The sequence below is a fragment of the Pinus tabuliformis genome, chromosome 4_2, assembly GCF_031772625.1.
Source record: "Pinus tabuliformis cultivar Carrire ecotype Pingquan chromosome 4_2, CPIR1, whole genome shotgun sequence".
Classification (NCBI taxonomy): domain Eukaryota; kingdom Viridiplantae; phylum Streptophyta; class Pinopsida; order Pinales; family Pinaceae; genus Pinus; species Pinus tabuliformis.
The window spans coordinates 124,135,644-124,148,653 of NC_142304.1; the positions used below are offsets into that span (position 1 = coordinate 124,135,644).

At 41.5% G+C, this 13,010-nt stretch overlaps 2 protein-coding genes across 2 annotated transcripts in view; both read left to right on the forward strand.

Moving 5' to 3' along the window:
- LOC149168556 (Phosphoglycerate mutase family protein) overlaps window positions 1-13,010 on the forward strand; it is a 226,741-nt gene that overhangs the window by 77,694 nt on the left and 136,037 nt on the right. The gene's annotated exons all lie outside the window — the stretch shown is intronic.
- LOC149168557 (uncharacterized) lies at window positions 669-2,068 on the forward strand. Its single transcript, XM_089426939.1, has 4 exons — window positions 669-918; window positions 1,047-1,188; window positions 1,262-1,402; window positions 1,497-2,068. The coding sequence occupies exons 1-4, from the start codon at window positions 858-860 to the stop codon at window positions 1,729-1,731; spliced, it is 579 nt and encodes a 192-aa protein (XP_089283065.1). The 5' UTR covers window positions 669-857; the 3' UTR covers window positions 1,732-2,068.

Here is a 13,010-nt window from a genome sequence, read left to right on the forward strand (position 1 = left end):
AACGCCGGAAATACCGGAAAAGCCAGAAAAGCCGGAACTGCCGGAAACGCCGGAAATGCCATAACTGTTGGAACTTTCAGAAAAGCCGGAAAAGCCGGAACTACCGGGAATTGTCGAAACAGCCGGAGCATCTGTCTCCGAAGGAAGGCAGCATGATGTATGAGATCATGGGTAGCATAATAAGCAGCATGATGATATGAGCATGGGCAACATAATGATGCATGATGATATGAGCATGGGCAACATAATGATGAATGAGATCATGAGCATGGGCAGCTTGATGATGAATAAGACCATGGAAGATGCAGCATGATGAGCAGCATGAAGATGAGAGCAGCTCAGTCATCAAGGTTCAACACATGTGACAGTACAGCAAGGTGTCACACGGTAATGTGCAGCAAATAGACGAGATGCAACACTATGATAGGTGAACGAGTCACCTTAGAGAATCAGTTGAAGGAATATGTCTTCAACTGATCTCATGTCGATATCAAAAGTCAAAGTGATTGACTTCTATTGTAAATGTACTATCTCTCTCACTTTCTCTGTTGAACTTTGAAGAACATAAAAGAAGAATTGATCAAGGGTTTCCCCACATTGGGGTTTGTCCCTGGCTAGCGCCACACCTTGTGTCCTCTTGTCTTGGCTTGTCTTTTGCGATTTATATTTATGTTCTATCTGCAGTTTACTTTATGCTGATGTGATTGCTAATGTGGAAAAGAAATTGAAATAAATTGCTCTAGCATAGAACATACCTAAAATTAACAATCATGGATGGATTCTTAACCTATGTTCAGAGGATTGTGTGATTTCCAGCAGAACGTACAAAAATCTCCAAAGAAATTGAGACATACAAGATGGCAGGTGGTACATTTGGCTTTGACATGGCTGTGACTAATAGGACGACTAAAATGCCAGGTATTTTTTAGTTTGTTTCAAATTTCATTGTCTCTTCAAGCTCATAACTTCATACTTTGATTCAACTTTCAAATTTCATTTTTTTTTTCTTATGTTTATTTAAAATTTTATTTGTAATTTTGTTGTAGATGCATGGTGGAGAATGTATGGTGCCAGTGTATGCCTTCTGCAAAAGCTTGCCATTCGAATCCTCAGCCAAACATGTAGCTCCTCAGGATGTGAGCGCAACTGGAGTGTATTTGAAAAAATACACAACAAGAAGCGCAACAGGTTAACACTTAAAATATTGCAAATTTCCAAATAACTTTTTGAATTCATTAAACAATATTTTTTTTTATTGTAGATGCATGGTGGAGAATGTATGGTGCCAGGGTACCCTTCTGCAAAAGCTTGCCATTCGAATCCTCAGCCAAACATGTAGCTCCTCAGGATGTGAGCGCAACTGGAGTGTATTTGAAAAAATACACAACAAGAAACGCAACAGGTTAACACTTAAAATATTGCAAATTTCCAAATAATTTTTTGAATTCATTAAACAATATTTTTTTTATAATTATTATTTCATGATCTTTGTACAGGTTGGACTCCCAACAACTTAATGACATGGTCTACGTCTACTACAATCTTCGATTGTGGGTGAGGCAACTTGAGAGGAAACCTGATATGGAGGCCATCTCATTGGATGGGATTGACACCACTGCTGCATGGAGTGTTGAGGTCGAGAGGCCTCTCATGGAGTCTGTTGATGATTGGTTAGTGCAGGAGGTAGTGGAGGGGGAGGAGGAGGAGAAGGAGGAGGAGGCGGGGCAATAGGAGGAGGAGGTGACACCACCTACTTGGGCTACCCCTGCCACCAGTAGAGGGCGTGGTCTACCTCCTATAGCTCCTACTCCTAGTTCTTTAGCTTGTAGAGCACAACAGAGTCCACTGCCAACTCCATCGGCATATACATCTAGAAGGAAAGGGAAAGCTATTGCATTTTCTTGCAAGAGGGGCAGAGGAAATCAATAGTATTAGACTTTAGTTATTTGGTTCATTTCATTGTATATGATATTATGACTCATGAGATACATTATTATATTTTTTTGTTGATATTTTGAGGCTGAGTTGGGAGTCATGAGTCAGGACTTACTATTCAGGACATGATTCACTGTTATGTGTGATGTAGCACTAGAAATGATATTAAACATCTTATATATTAGTTCTTTTATCATATATATGTGTCAATGTATTTATTTTATGTTGTAGATGCTTCAGATATTAAAAAAATTGAAAAAAAATGCATATTTTTGTATGTTATGATTTTTTCCCGATTTTTATGATTTTTTTTCCCGATTTTTACGATTTTTTCCGATTTTTTCCCCGCGCTGATTTAATCCCGATAACAATTAATGCAACATTGATTTTAATTGAAGAATTAACACAATCTGCACTCTCATCTAGGCATTTTAGTATAGGAAGGCTTCCAAGCCTCACTAAAATTAACCTCCAAGCATAAGTTTGGTTGATAGAAAGTATAGGGAAATTTTTTTTCTTGGAAAGTCCTTCCATCTGGTATGAAGTAAGGTAAAAGCATTGTGACCCTGTGGTTATGAAGGTGGCTTGTCCCCTTGTAGGAACGAAGGCACACGCTGGCTCGTAAGACTCAGGGGATGAGTATCGTTAATGACACCTCTGTGCCCTCGCCCCCTCTTTCTTACAGTCACCCCAATTTTTACCTTTTGGTAAGAGCTCAAGAGGAGGACTTCTCACTTAAATTAGGCATTTTAGATTAAAAATAACCAAGACTAATTGCATCCAAATCTAGTATAAGTGCATCTCATGCTAATACATCTTATGGTTTTACTTGCAATTGTTCATTTTACTTGTCATTGTTGAATATTTTATGTTGGCAAGCATTGTTTCATTTTCCTTTTGCAAGTAGAACACTAATTGCTTTTCCTTTTGCAAGATATCTCTATATGCTTTGATTTAGGCATTTATTATATTTTGAAAGCATTTATTATCTTGTATTGATTATCGTGCTAACATTTTTGTTTCCGTTTCGGGATTGCTTTGCTTTCATTGTTGGAAACATTCTACATTTGTTTTGAGCAAATGTATTTTTCATTTCTGTTGAGCAATTTATCTTAAGACACTGGTTTTATGGTTTTATCACGTTAATGATTTTTATTGCTCATACCATATTTTGCTCATGATTCTTAAAAGTAATCCACTTTCACTTTAACATCTCTTCTAGAAACTGACATTTTTTTTAAATTAGTTTTACATTTAGGGACTACCCCCCATAACTAACCTAGGAGATAGCTTAAACAGGGAGAGAAGGGATTTAGTGTGACAACCCCTTCTTTGAGTTCCCTGACAACACCTTGTGGGGTTGAAGGCTTTTCTCACTGACTTGTAGGTAGGTGTAGGCGACAGGAGTAACACCTCGAACACAAGTCTATCTTAGAGAAGTACTTGGCTCCTCTAAGCTCATCCATAAGCTCATCTATGCGGGGAATGGGGTACCGGTTCTTCAACGCTTTCTTGTTGAGGGTTCTGTAATCGATGCACATCCGCAACGTGCCATCTTTCTTCTTCACCAGAACAACTAATGAAGTGAAGGGACTAGAGCTAGGCCTAATGTGCCCCAATGCAAACAACTCATGAATAGCCCGCTCAATCTCATCCCAATAGGCCTTGGGGTGTCTGTATGGGGTCGTGATAAATCCCTGCACCCATGGCTCCAGCTCGATAGTGTGCTCAAACCCCCTATCAGGTGGCCGTCCTGGTGGGATGTCTCCAAATATTGTTGGGTACATGTCTAGAATGGCCTGGATGTCCGGGTGTGGTGGTTTGGGCTTGCCCCTCGCGTCAGATATCCTGAGCTCAACGACCCACTCTATATCCCCATGTCAAGTCTGCCTCCATCATATGCACTGACACTGTTTGTGGGGAGTATGAGTGCATGCCTCTTAACAAAACCATGTTCCCATCTGGCCCTGTGAACTCGATCTCCAACTTTTGCTAGTCAGTGGTAACACGCCCAAGAGAGTATAACCACTGCATGCTAAGCATCACGTTGGTGTCTAAGACGTCAACCACAAAGAAACAGTTTGTCATAGAATAGTTCCCCATCACCACTATCATCCCGAGATTGTATCTAGCACGCTACATGGTACGGTCTCCTGGAACCAAGGCTAAGAATCCCTCAAAGGACTCTGCCATTTAGGCATCTACAAAATTGTGGGTGGCCCGATTGTCTACTAGCACCAAAACACGCTGCCCCTGCACTGTGTCTCTGATCCTCAAAGTAAGGTACTTCGAAACTCCATGAAGTTAAGCGATAATGCATGCTGCAGGCAAGAAAGGTGCTCCTCCTGGTGGGGGTGGTGGGCTTCCACCTCATCCTCCTACCACCTGTGGCTCATCATCACCAACACTTATCTCCTGCTCTGCATCATCCTTTGATTCATCGTCAGAAAACACCTCTATGAAGTGTTCCTTGCCCTTGATACACCTATGCCCTGGTGCCCATGGCTCCTGGCAAGTGAAGCACAACTTTCTCCTATGGAGGTCCCTCCGGGCCTCATCATCCAATTGCCCTTGCCCCTGAATATCTCACTGTGGCTGAGGCCTAGTATCTCGGCTCCTTTGCTGGAACACAGGTCTGGTGGGTACCTGCGCTCTGGTCCTGGGAAGCACATCCTATAGATCTCGATCTCTGCATACTGCATCCTGCATCCTGCAAAGTGGTGGGCCTATTAGACCTCACCAAGTCTGTTAGTGGCTCTATTAATCCATCCGACAAATTTGACACCATCACTGATAACCTCAGAAACTCAGAGATATATGTCTCAACACTTCCGGTCTGCTTGAGTGGTGTCATCTCTCTAAAGTGCTCCTCAGGGTCTCTCCTCTCAAAATGCTCCAACACCCTCCATGTGAACTTCTCATAGGCAGTGATACCTGTGTGCCCCAAAGTGGCCAACTTGTGGAACCACCAATTGTGAGCTTCTCCCTCCAAGTGCAAAGTGGCAATCTTGATTGCCTCCATCTTTGTCATCTGGTTAAGCTGGAAATAGACATCTAGCTTCTCAACCCACGCCCTGGCTGAGCTCTTAGGAGAGCCATCAAACGTTGGAAGGAAGAGCCTTCCCACCATGCGCTGCAAATCAATGCTATGCATGTATGCTCCACTCAGCCCCTTGTTCTTGTTGTTACCCTTAAGCTGGCAAAAATATTTGAAGGTAATGGCTTCTCTAAAATTGGGCCCATATGATTGGTACTCCACAAAGTAGCTCCCCATTGGCATATCCTCCTGCCCTTGTTGCCCTCCGACATTAGAAACGTGGGGTTAATCAACCTAGGTGATGCGCTATAAATGTGAGGCATGTTATGTGGGTTGGTGGCCTGATAGTGTGAGGTACCTGAACCTTCTCCCAAATGGATGTTCTCCTAGCTGCCCTTACCCTTGTTATTACTGTTGTCTCAACTCATCAATGCCCCTAGACAAGTCGTGGATAGCCTTTAAGAGGCTTTGGGCAAATTCCTCCTCTTTTCTCTCTTTGTCATTCTGATTATCCCCCATATCTGGCTCCTCAACCTCCTGCTCAAGGGTTTCTGGATTAAGGGTAATCTATAGCTGTCTTTCCTTGCTTCTGTACCTTTGCCTCCTATATGTGATACTCTGCCTGTCCTTTGATGTCATAGATTGAAGGTTTCTCCCATAGGCTAAGCCAAGACTATGAGCTTTGATACCACTGTAATATTGCTAGGGGAAAATTAATAGTGATAAACAAAGCATTCAAGGTACATGCAACACAAAATTCACACACAAAATTAAACACCCAAAAATACTCCAAAAACTGTGCCAAACTGAGCCATTTTCATTATAAATCAGATGGGGTACAATATAAGTATGGAGTGAATGCACCTGGGCTTGCCAAAGGAAAGCTAACAATGATGAAAATAACTGCTCAGATGCTGGAAAGATATTCCCATCAATGATCTGCACTAGCCCTGGAAAAACTACACTGCTGGTTGGAAGAATCCGCTGTTTGGCTCTCCTCCGGTGCTCAGAAAATTCTGGGAATTAACCCCAGTCTCTCCTCAAATAACGCACCAAAACCCAGAAAGGGTTTAGCCTAGTTCTGACCTCCGAATTTGTCTCCACTTTCCACGTGCTCCAATGGCAGGGAAATTCGACCCACTTGGAAATATCACCTCTCAGCCCCTGCAAAATGATGATAAATACTAGCAAAAATCTCCTCCGGATGCTCCCACAAGTCCCTGCTCCGTTCAACCCCAAAATGTGCATCCACCCAACTCCCATGTGTGGCCCAGAAATAGCCTCTGCGCAGGCACACACAGTTCCTAAGATGGTGATAATGCTACAACAAAAACTCCACAAGATTGAACCCCACCAACGCTCACTTGAAAGACCCAACAAATATGCTGCTCCACAATGAACTCTCCTAGGTAGTGTATGTTTCTCTCCTACGCCTAGACTGCTGAATAATTCCCCAGCAATGCATTGCTACCACATCCAAAACAACTCCCAAATGGTGTAGATCTTCCTCCTTGCGCTGGCACTCGAAGTCCACCGAAGGTAGGGTGAGAATCTTGCCTGAGAATCTTGTGTGTTAAACAACACTTGCAGACTTGGCTCAACAGCTCAAGTGTGCTAGTTAGGTTTGATGTGCAAAGGTTCAAAAGCCCCAAAATGATGCATGTTTCTCCTATTTATCCTTGAGGTCCGCTTTTCCCATGTGGGCCCCATGCATCGACCTCACCTTGACTCTCTCCCTCCAAAAATGCGAGTTTTCTCAAGGGGTGTGTATTCCCCTTTTGGGGTGCCCCCCACCATATACTATGATTTTGATTTTCCCTTTTTCTCCTATGTTGGGACATTCCTTAGCCAAATTAATCAAATGGGGTCCTCCTAACACACTTCTCCTAAGTTAAGCACCCAAAATATCGAAATTGACATAACTTGTACAAAATTGCAAAATTGGTGTAGCCACTGGGTGAAATTAATTAGAGGGGACATCACACTGATTTAAAATTAGCAAGTATAAGAGTTAATGAGCAATGTAAAAGGTAATTTCGATTAAGATCAATATGACATTCAACAAGAGTAAAGATGATAAACTAGTGCCTTGTAAACAATGCTCAAGAAAAGATCATATACTTGCAAAATGGAAATAACACTTCAAGTTACAATGATATGCAATGCTGCAAGACAAATGTTAGTACAAGAGATGTTGAAAATAATGAGCAGTGAGATACAACTTACAAAATAAATGAAACTTGTACTTTGAAAGAAATGCTCAAATAAAAAGGACAACATCAAATGACCATGAGCAAAAGTTTAGATAACAAGTACAATAATATTGCTTGTAATATGAAATGCCCACAAATCAAATTGATGCAAAATGAGATGATGCCAATTTGGACTATGTGAAATGCAAGTTATCTTGGTTGATTTTAATTAAATCCCTAATCAATGGTGAGAAATCTCCCTTCAATTTCTTACAACTAGGTAAAGATTGAGGTGAGTTGCAATGAAGATGGGCTGAGGAGACACAAGTGCTTCGTTAATGATACCCTTCCCAAGATCCTTGCAATCCACATGCTTTCGTTCCTACAAGGACTCGATCACAAGAGAACTGTGAAGTCACGTGTTTTAATCTTACTCCGTACTCAAGTGAAAGAAAATCAGAAAGATTGTCCTAAAGTTTCTATTCAACCAAGCTTATGCTTGGAGGTAGATTTTAAAATGAAAGTCTAGAATATGCAAGTGAAATGCCTTCAAAGAGATATATTGATAACAATATGCTTCAAATAAAGAGATGGCAAATGAGATTGGTGACCAAGATTACATTAAGCACAATATGACATAAGCTTGTAATGATGCTCAATGAAACATGTACCAATTACTCAATGAGAACAATGAAAAAAAATTAGCTTAATGTTTAAAATACCAACTCAAGTGCCTTGAAATGAAAAATGTATATTCACTGTAACATGCTATGATAATCATCCAAGGGAAAGTTCCAACATAAAGCACAGGAAAGCATAAGCTAATGAGTTGCTCCAATATGTAAATGGAATATAGGTTGAGCTAATGAACCAAAAATGCACAATTAGATTGTTTCAAGCTAGATAGCAAATAAACGAAACTTGCAAAAAATTGCTCCAAGTGTATATATGTGCTCAAAGTAAGATTCCAAATTGAAACAAGTTGCAAGTAAATTGGACCAAATTGAGCATGAAATCATGAAGTAAGTGAATGAAATTGAAACTAGATGCCATAAATTGAAAAATGAATAGTTAGCAAGTGACCATGGAATATTAGCTTGCCAAATGAGAAAGAGATCATTAAAAACACTAAAACTAACTTCAAAAAAAGAGAAATGAAAAGCTAATGAAACACTACACAAGAAGAGGGTCTTCTTCGAAAAGAGAGGAGGGGATGGATGCCAAGGGGTGGTTCCCCAAGCTCCAAGAGAAAAATGGTATTTTATTATTATGATTTTACAAAGGGGAGCCTTTGACCACAAAAAGGCTTCAAATCTTTAAGAAAAACTCCACAAATGATTTTAAATCTTTTTTGAAGTAGAATGAACCTTCCCTTTGGAATACAATGAGGGAAATTTTACAAATTTGCAACAATGAGGCACAAGGGAAACTCTTCAAGACAAATTTGATATTTTCAAAGAAATATTGCTCCTAATGGGCCCAACCTTTAGAATGATGAAGTCTGCCCAAAAGGGACTGTTTGTTCACTGTTTTAGCAGAGATGTAATGCAGCCCTTTTGTGCTCACTGTTAGGGAAGTATGACAACCTTCTAGAGCTCACGGCCAAGGTGAATTTTAAAAGAATGTTGAATGAATTCATTCCAAATGAGCAAACAGCTCAATCATAATACAGAGATATTTACAAAAATAGAAACATCAGGTTTCTATGTAGAATATAGAAACACTCAGTTTCATCAAAGAAACTGCTAAAAGAATATAAATAGCAACAGCTAAAAGGAATGAGCATTAAATGCTAAATAGGGATATTCTAATATATTCTAATACCCTCCCTTAATGCTCAATCTATTTACAACACCAATAGACCCTCTGAATTTTACAAATTTATCAGGACCAAGAGGCTTGGTGAAGATGTCGGCGGGCTGCTCTGTTGTGGGAACATATTGCAACTGAACTGAGCCATCTTCAACAAGCTGGCGAATGTAGTGGCAATGAGTTTCCACATGCTTTGTTCGTTCATGAAAGACAGGATTCTTGGCAAGTTTGAGCACTCCCTGATTATCACAAAACAAAGAAGTAGGCCCTGTCTGGGAAACATGCATATCTGCCAGCATACGTCGAAGCCAAACTGCCTCACAGGATGCCTTAACTGCTCCCCGATACTCGGCTTCTGTTGAGGAGAGAGCCACTGCCTGTTGCTTCTTACTAGTCCAAGTAACAGCACCGGATCCTAAATTAAACACATACCCAGCTGTAGATTTACGGTCATCAACCGAACCGGCCCAATCAGAATCAGTGTAACCACTGAGAATAGGATTGGAACTTCGAGTGTATAGGAGGCCATAATCAGAAGTGCCACGCACATATCGTAGCACACGCTTTGCTGCTTGCCAATGATCAGCTTTAGGAGCGGACATGAAGCGAGAAATGTAGCTTACTGCAAAACTGATGTCAGGTCTGGTAGCAGTAAGATAGATGAGACTGCCCACTAATTGCCTGAATAAAGTTTCATCCACAAGGGGAGAGGATGACTGAGCTGAAAGTTTGAGCCCTGGTTCCATAGGAGTCGTGGCCGGTTTGCAATCCTGCATTCTGAATCTGTCCACAAGATTTTTGGCATACTTGGACTGAGAGAGAAAGATCTGATTTTCAGTCTGCCAAACTTCAACCCCCAGACAATAATGAAGAAGCCCCAAGTCTGTCATCTCAAAAGTTCTGCATAAATCTTGTTTGATCCCATGGATCAAATGTGCAGAGCTGCCAGTAATGATAAGATCATCCACATAGACAACCACAAACAAGATATCATCACCAGTATGCTTGATGTACAGGTTTGCATCAGAAGGGCTCCGCTGAAAACCCTGATCTGTCAGGTACTGATCAATTTTCATGTACCAAGCCCGAGGAGCTTGTTTCAATCCATAGATTGCTTTAGCTAACCGACACACTTTCTGTTCTTGACCAGCAACCTTGAATCCTGTTGGAAATAATACTGAGAGGGGGGGTGAATCAGTATTATCAGATCAACAAAACCTTTTCAATTTCATACTCAGAAACATATACGCGACTTCAGTTAAGTGAACCCGCGTGTACACGCGACTGTGTCTAAAGCAACTAGCGTATATGCAGATATCTTATGATTCAGTTAATCTTATCTTCAGTAAATGCATCAGAACATTATTAAGCAATTTAGCAGTTAACAGGTGCAGTATAACAGAACAGAACATCACACAAGAGCCACACACATGAACACCATGATATAAGGTGGAAACCCAATGTGGGTGAAAACCACCTGCTGCAATTCGTCTCTTTCTTCTTTAATGAGAAACTTCTTTTACAATATACTGGTGCAGTCCTTTACCAGTATGCAGGCTACAACCTGCAGAGGGCTACAACCCTCTCTTTCGTTTTCCAACTACTTTTGGAAGGGAGCTACAACCCCCTCAGCTCTTGTACTAGCTGATCCATTTACTAGTACGTAGGTGCTGACCCTACAACCTTCAGGGACCACGTTTCATCAATTTTCAGACTGGATCCAAGAGTACAAAGCAAACATTACCGCAATACAATCATCAACTTATACTAGCATCATAATTCATTAAACAACCCAATACCGAATCACTGAAACCCTGTCATCAAGAACACAGAACCCAAACCAGAATCTAGAACTCTGCAACAACCACCAGAATCAGCAACAACCTGAAATATCAACCCTTATCATGCATACGCTACTTCACTGTACCAAAACCGCGTGTATACGCGCTTTCTCCAAAGGCAACCCGCGTGCAGATCTAGAAATGATTACTTCTGCCTTTGCTGTCAGATCCGACCCTTGCCAAGCGTCCCGAACAGATAACCAGCAATACCAGATCCTCTCACTGCGTCAGACCCCCACACACACTTACTCTTTGCCTAGTGATCTTCTCCTTATATAGCCTTAGGCCTTGTTCAATACCAAGAGCCAAAACCATAGAAACACAATACCATCAACTTCAAAACTAGGGATCGACACGCCCGTCGAGATACAATGGTCCGAAACCATAGGCACAACTTCCAAGGACTAACCGCCATGGACCAAAGGTGCTTTTCCACATACACGCGCTTTTTATGAATCCAACCTGCGTGTACACGCGACTTGGGCTTAACAAACCTGCGTGTATGAACTTCCTTGGCAAGCTGTACTAGGATCTGTCTTCTGAGTAAGTTGCCATCACCTGAACCAACTTCTGAGTATCTGTACCAACCTCTGAGTGAGTTGCCATCAAGGACAACACTTCATAATGCCAACAATCTCCCCCTTTGGACTTGATGGCAACCACACACAATACCATCAACTTCAAAACTAGGGATCGACACGCCCGTCGAGATACAATGGTCCGAAACCATAGGCACAACTTCCAAGGACTAACCGCCATGGACCAAAGGTGCTTTTCCACATACACGCGCTTTTTATGAATCCAACCTGCGTGTACACGCGACTTGGGCTTAACAAACCTGCGTGTATGAACTTCCTTGGCAAGCTGTACTAGGATCTGTCTTCTGAGTAAGTTGCCATCACCTGAACCAACTTCTGAGTATCTGTACCAACCTCTGAGTGAGTTGCCATCAAGGACAACACTTCATAATGCCAACAATCTCCCCCTTTGGACTTGATGGCAACCACTACACCAAGTCACTCTCCCCCTTTGACATCAAGGGCAAAGGGCGGACCAAGATATTCTCTTCTTTGGTATACCTTCTGCTGTCCATACTCCCCCTGAGTACTTGCTGAAATCTCCAACTATGCTCCCCCTTTGTGTATGCCAAAGTGTACCAATCTATCCATCCTGCTCTTGTTGAATTGTGCTGTTCATGCTCCCCTTGACTGTAGGCAAGATCTGCAAAAGATGTTCTTCAAGAAGAACAAGGACTTATACATTATAGAAGACCTTCCTATCACCAAAAGACTCAACATACATTCATCATTCATCCCAGGCATAGTGGGGAAACCAACATAGGCCGTTACATGACCTTGACACCATAAAAGAGATATCACAAGAGATACATGACATAGAGACGAAATATCTAGACCAAGACTTATGAAAGCCACCAACAGCATCATGATATAAGCATCAGCCTGCAATACCATTCCTAAACAGTAAGATGTATCACTTATCTTCATAGACTTTATCAACAACTTCTAACCATAATGCCAACAATGCATTATTTGAAGAATATTCTCCCCCTGAGTGTGAGCCAACCATGTCTGAACCATTTCCTGAGTCTGTTCTGCTCCCCCTGAGCCTGAGCCAACCATGACTGAATCTGGGTCTGTTCTGCTGCCCTTTCTCCATATAACCATCTGTTCTGCTGCCCTTTCTCCATATACGCGACTTTGCAGCATGTAACTCGCGTATATACGCGACTTGTCTTCATTATCTCAGCGTATGCAGGATGGAATACTGAATCTCATCACTTTCAGATTCCCCTGTGTCTGTTATGTCAGCTGACTGAGTTGTCCCACACCTTTCTGTCTCTGTCTTCTTCAATTCCTGCAACTGTGATGATGTATGGTCCTCTTGTCTTGAATTTTGAAATCTGCTTCTGCATTCCCTTGCTTTATGCCCATAGTTGTTGCATGTATAACACCTTATATTTTTCATGTTCCTTCTATCACAATCAATTGCTTTGTGTCCATATGCATTACAGGCAAAGCAATACCCTCTGAAATACCTGGGATGAGATGATCTTTCTTGAACCATTCTACTTCTGCATCTGGCTGCAACATGTCCAAGATTATGACATACATAACATTCAACTTTATTCAGCGGAGGAAATAATCGTCTATCACGTCCATAGTTAGGAGTAAA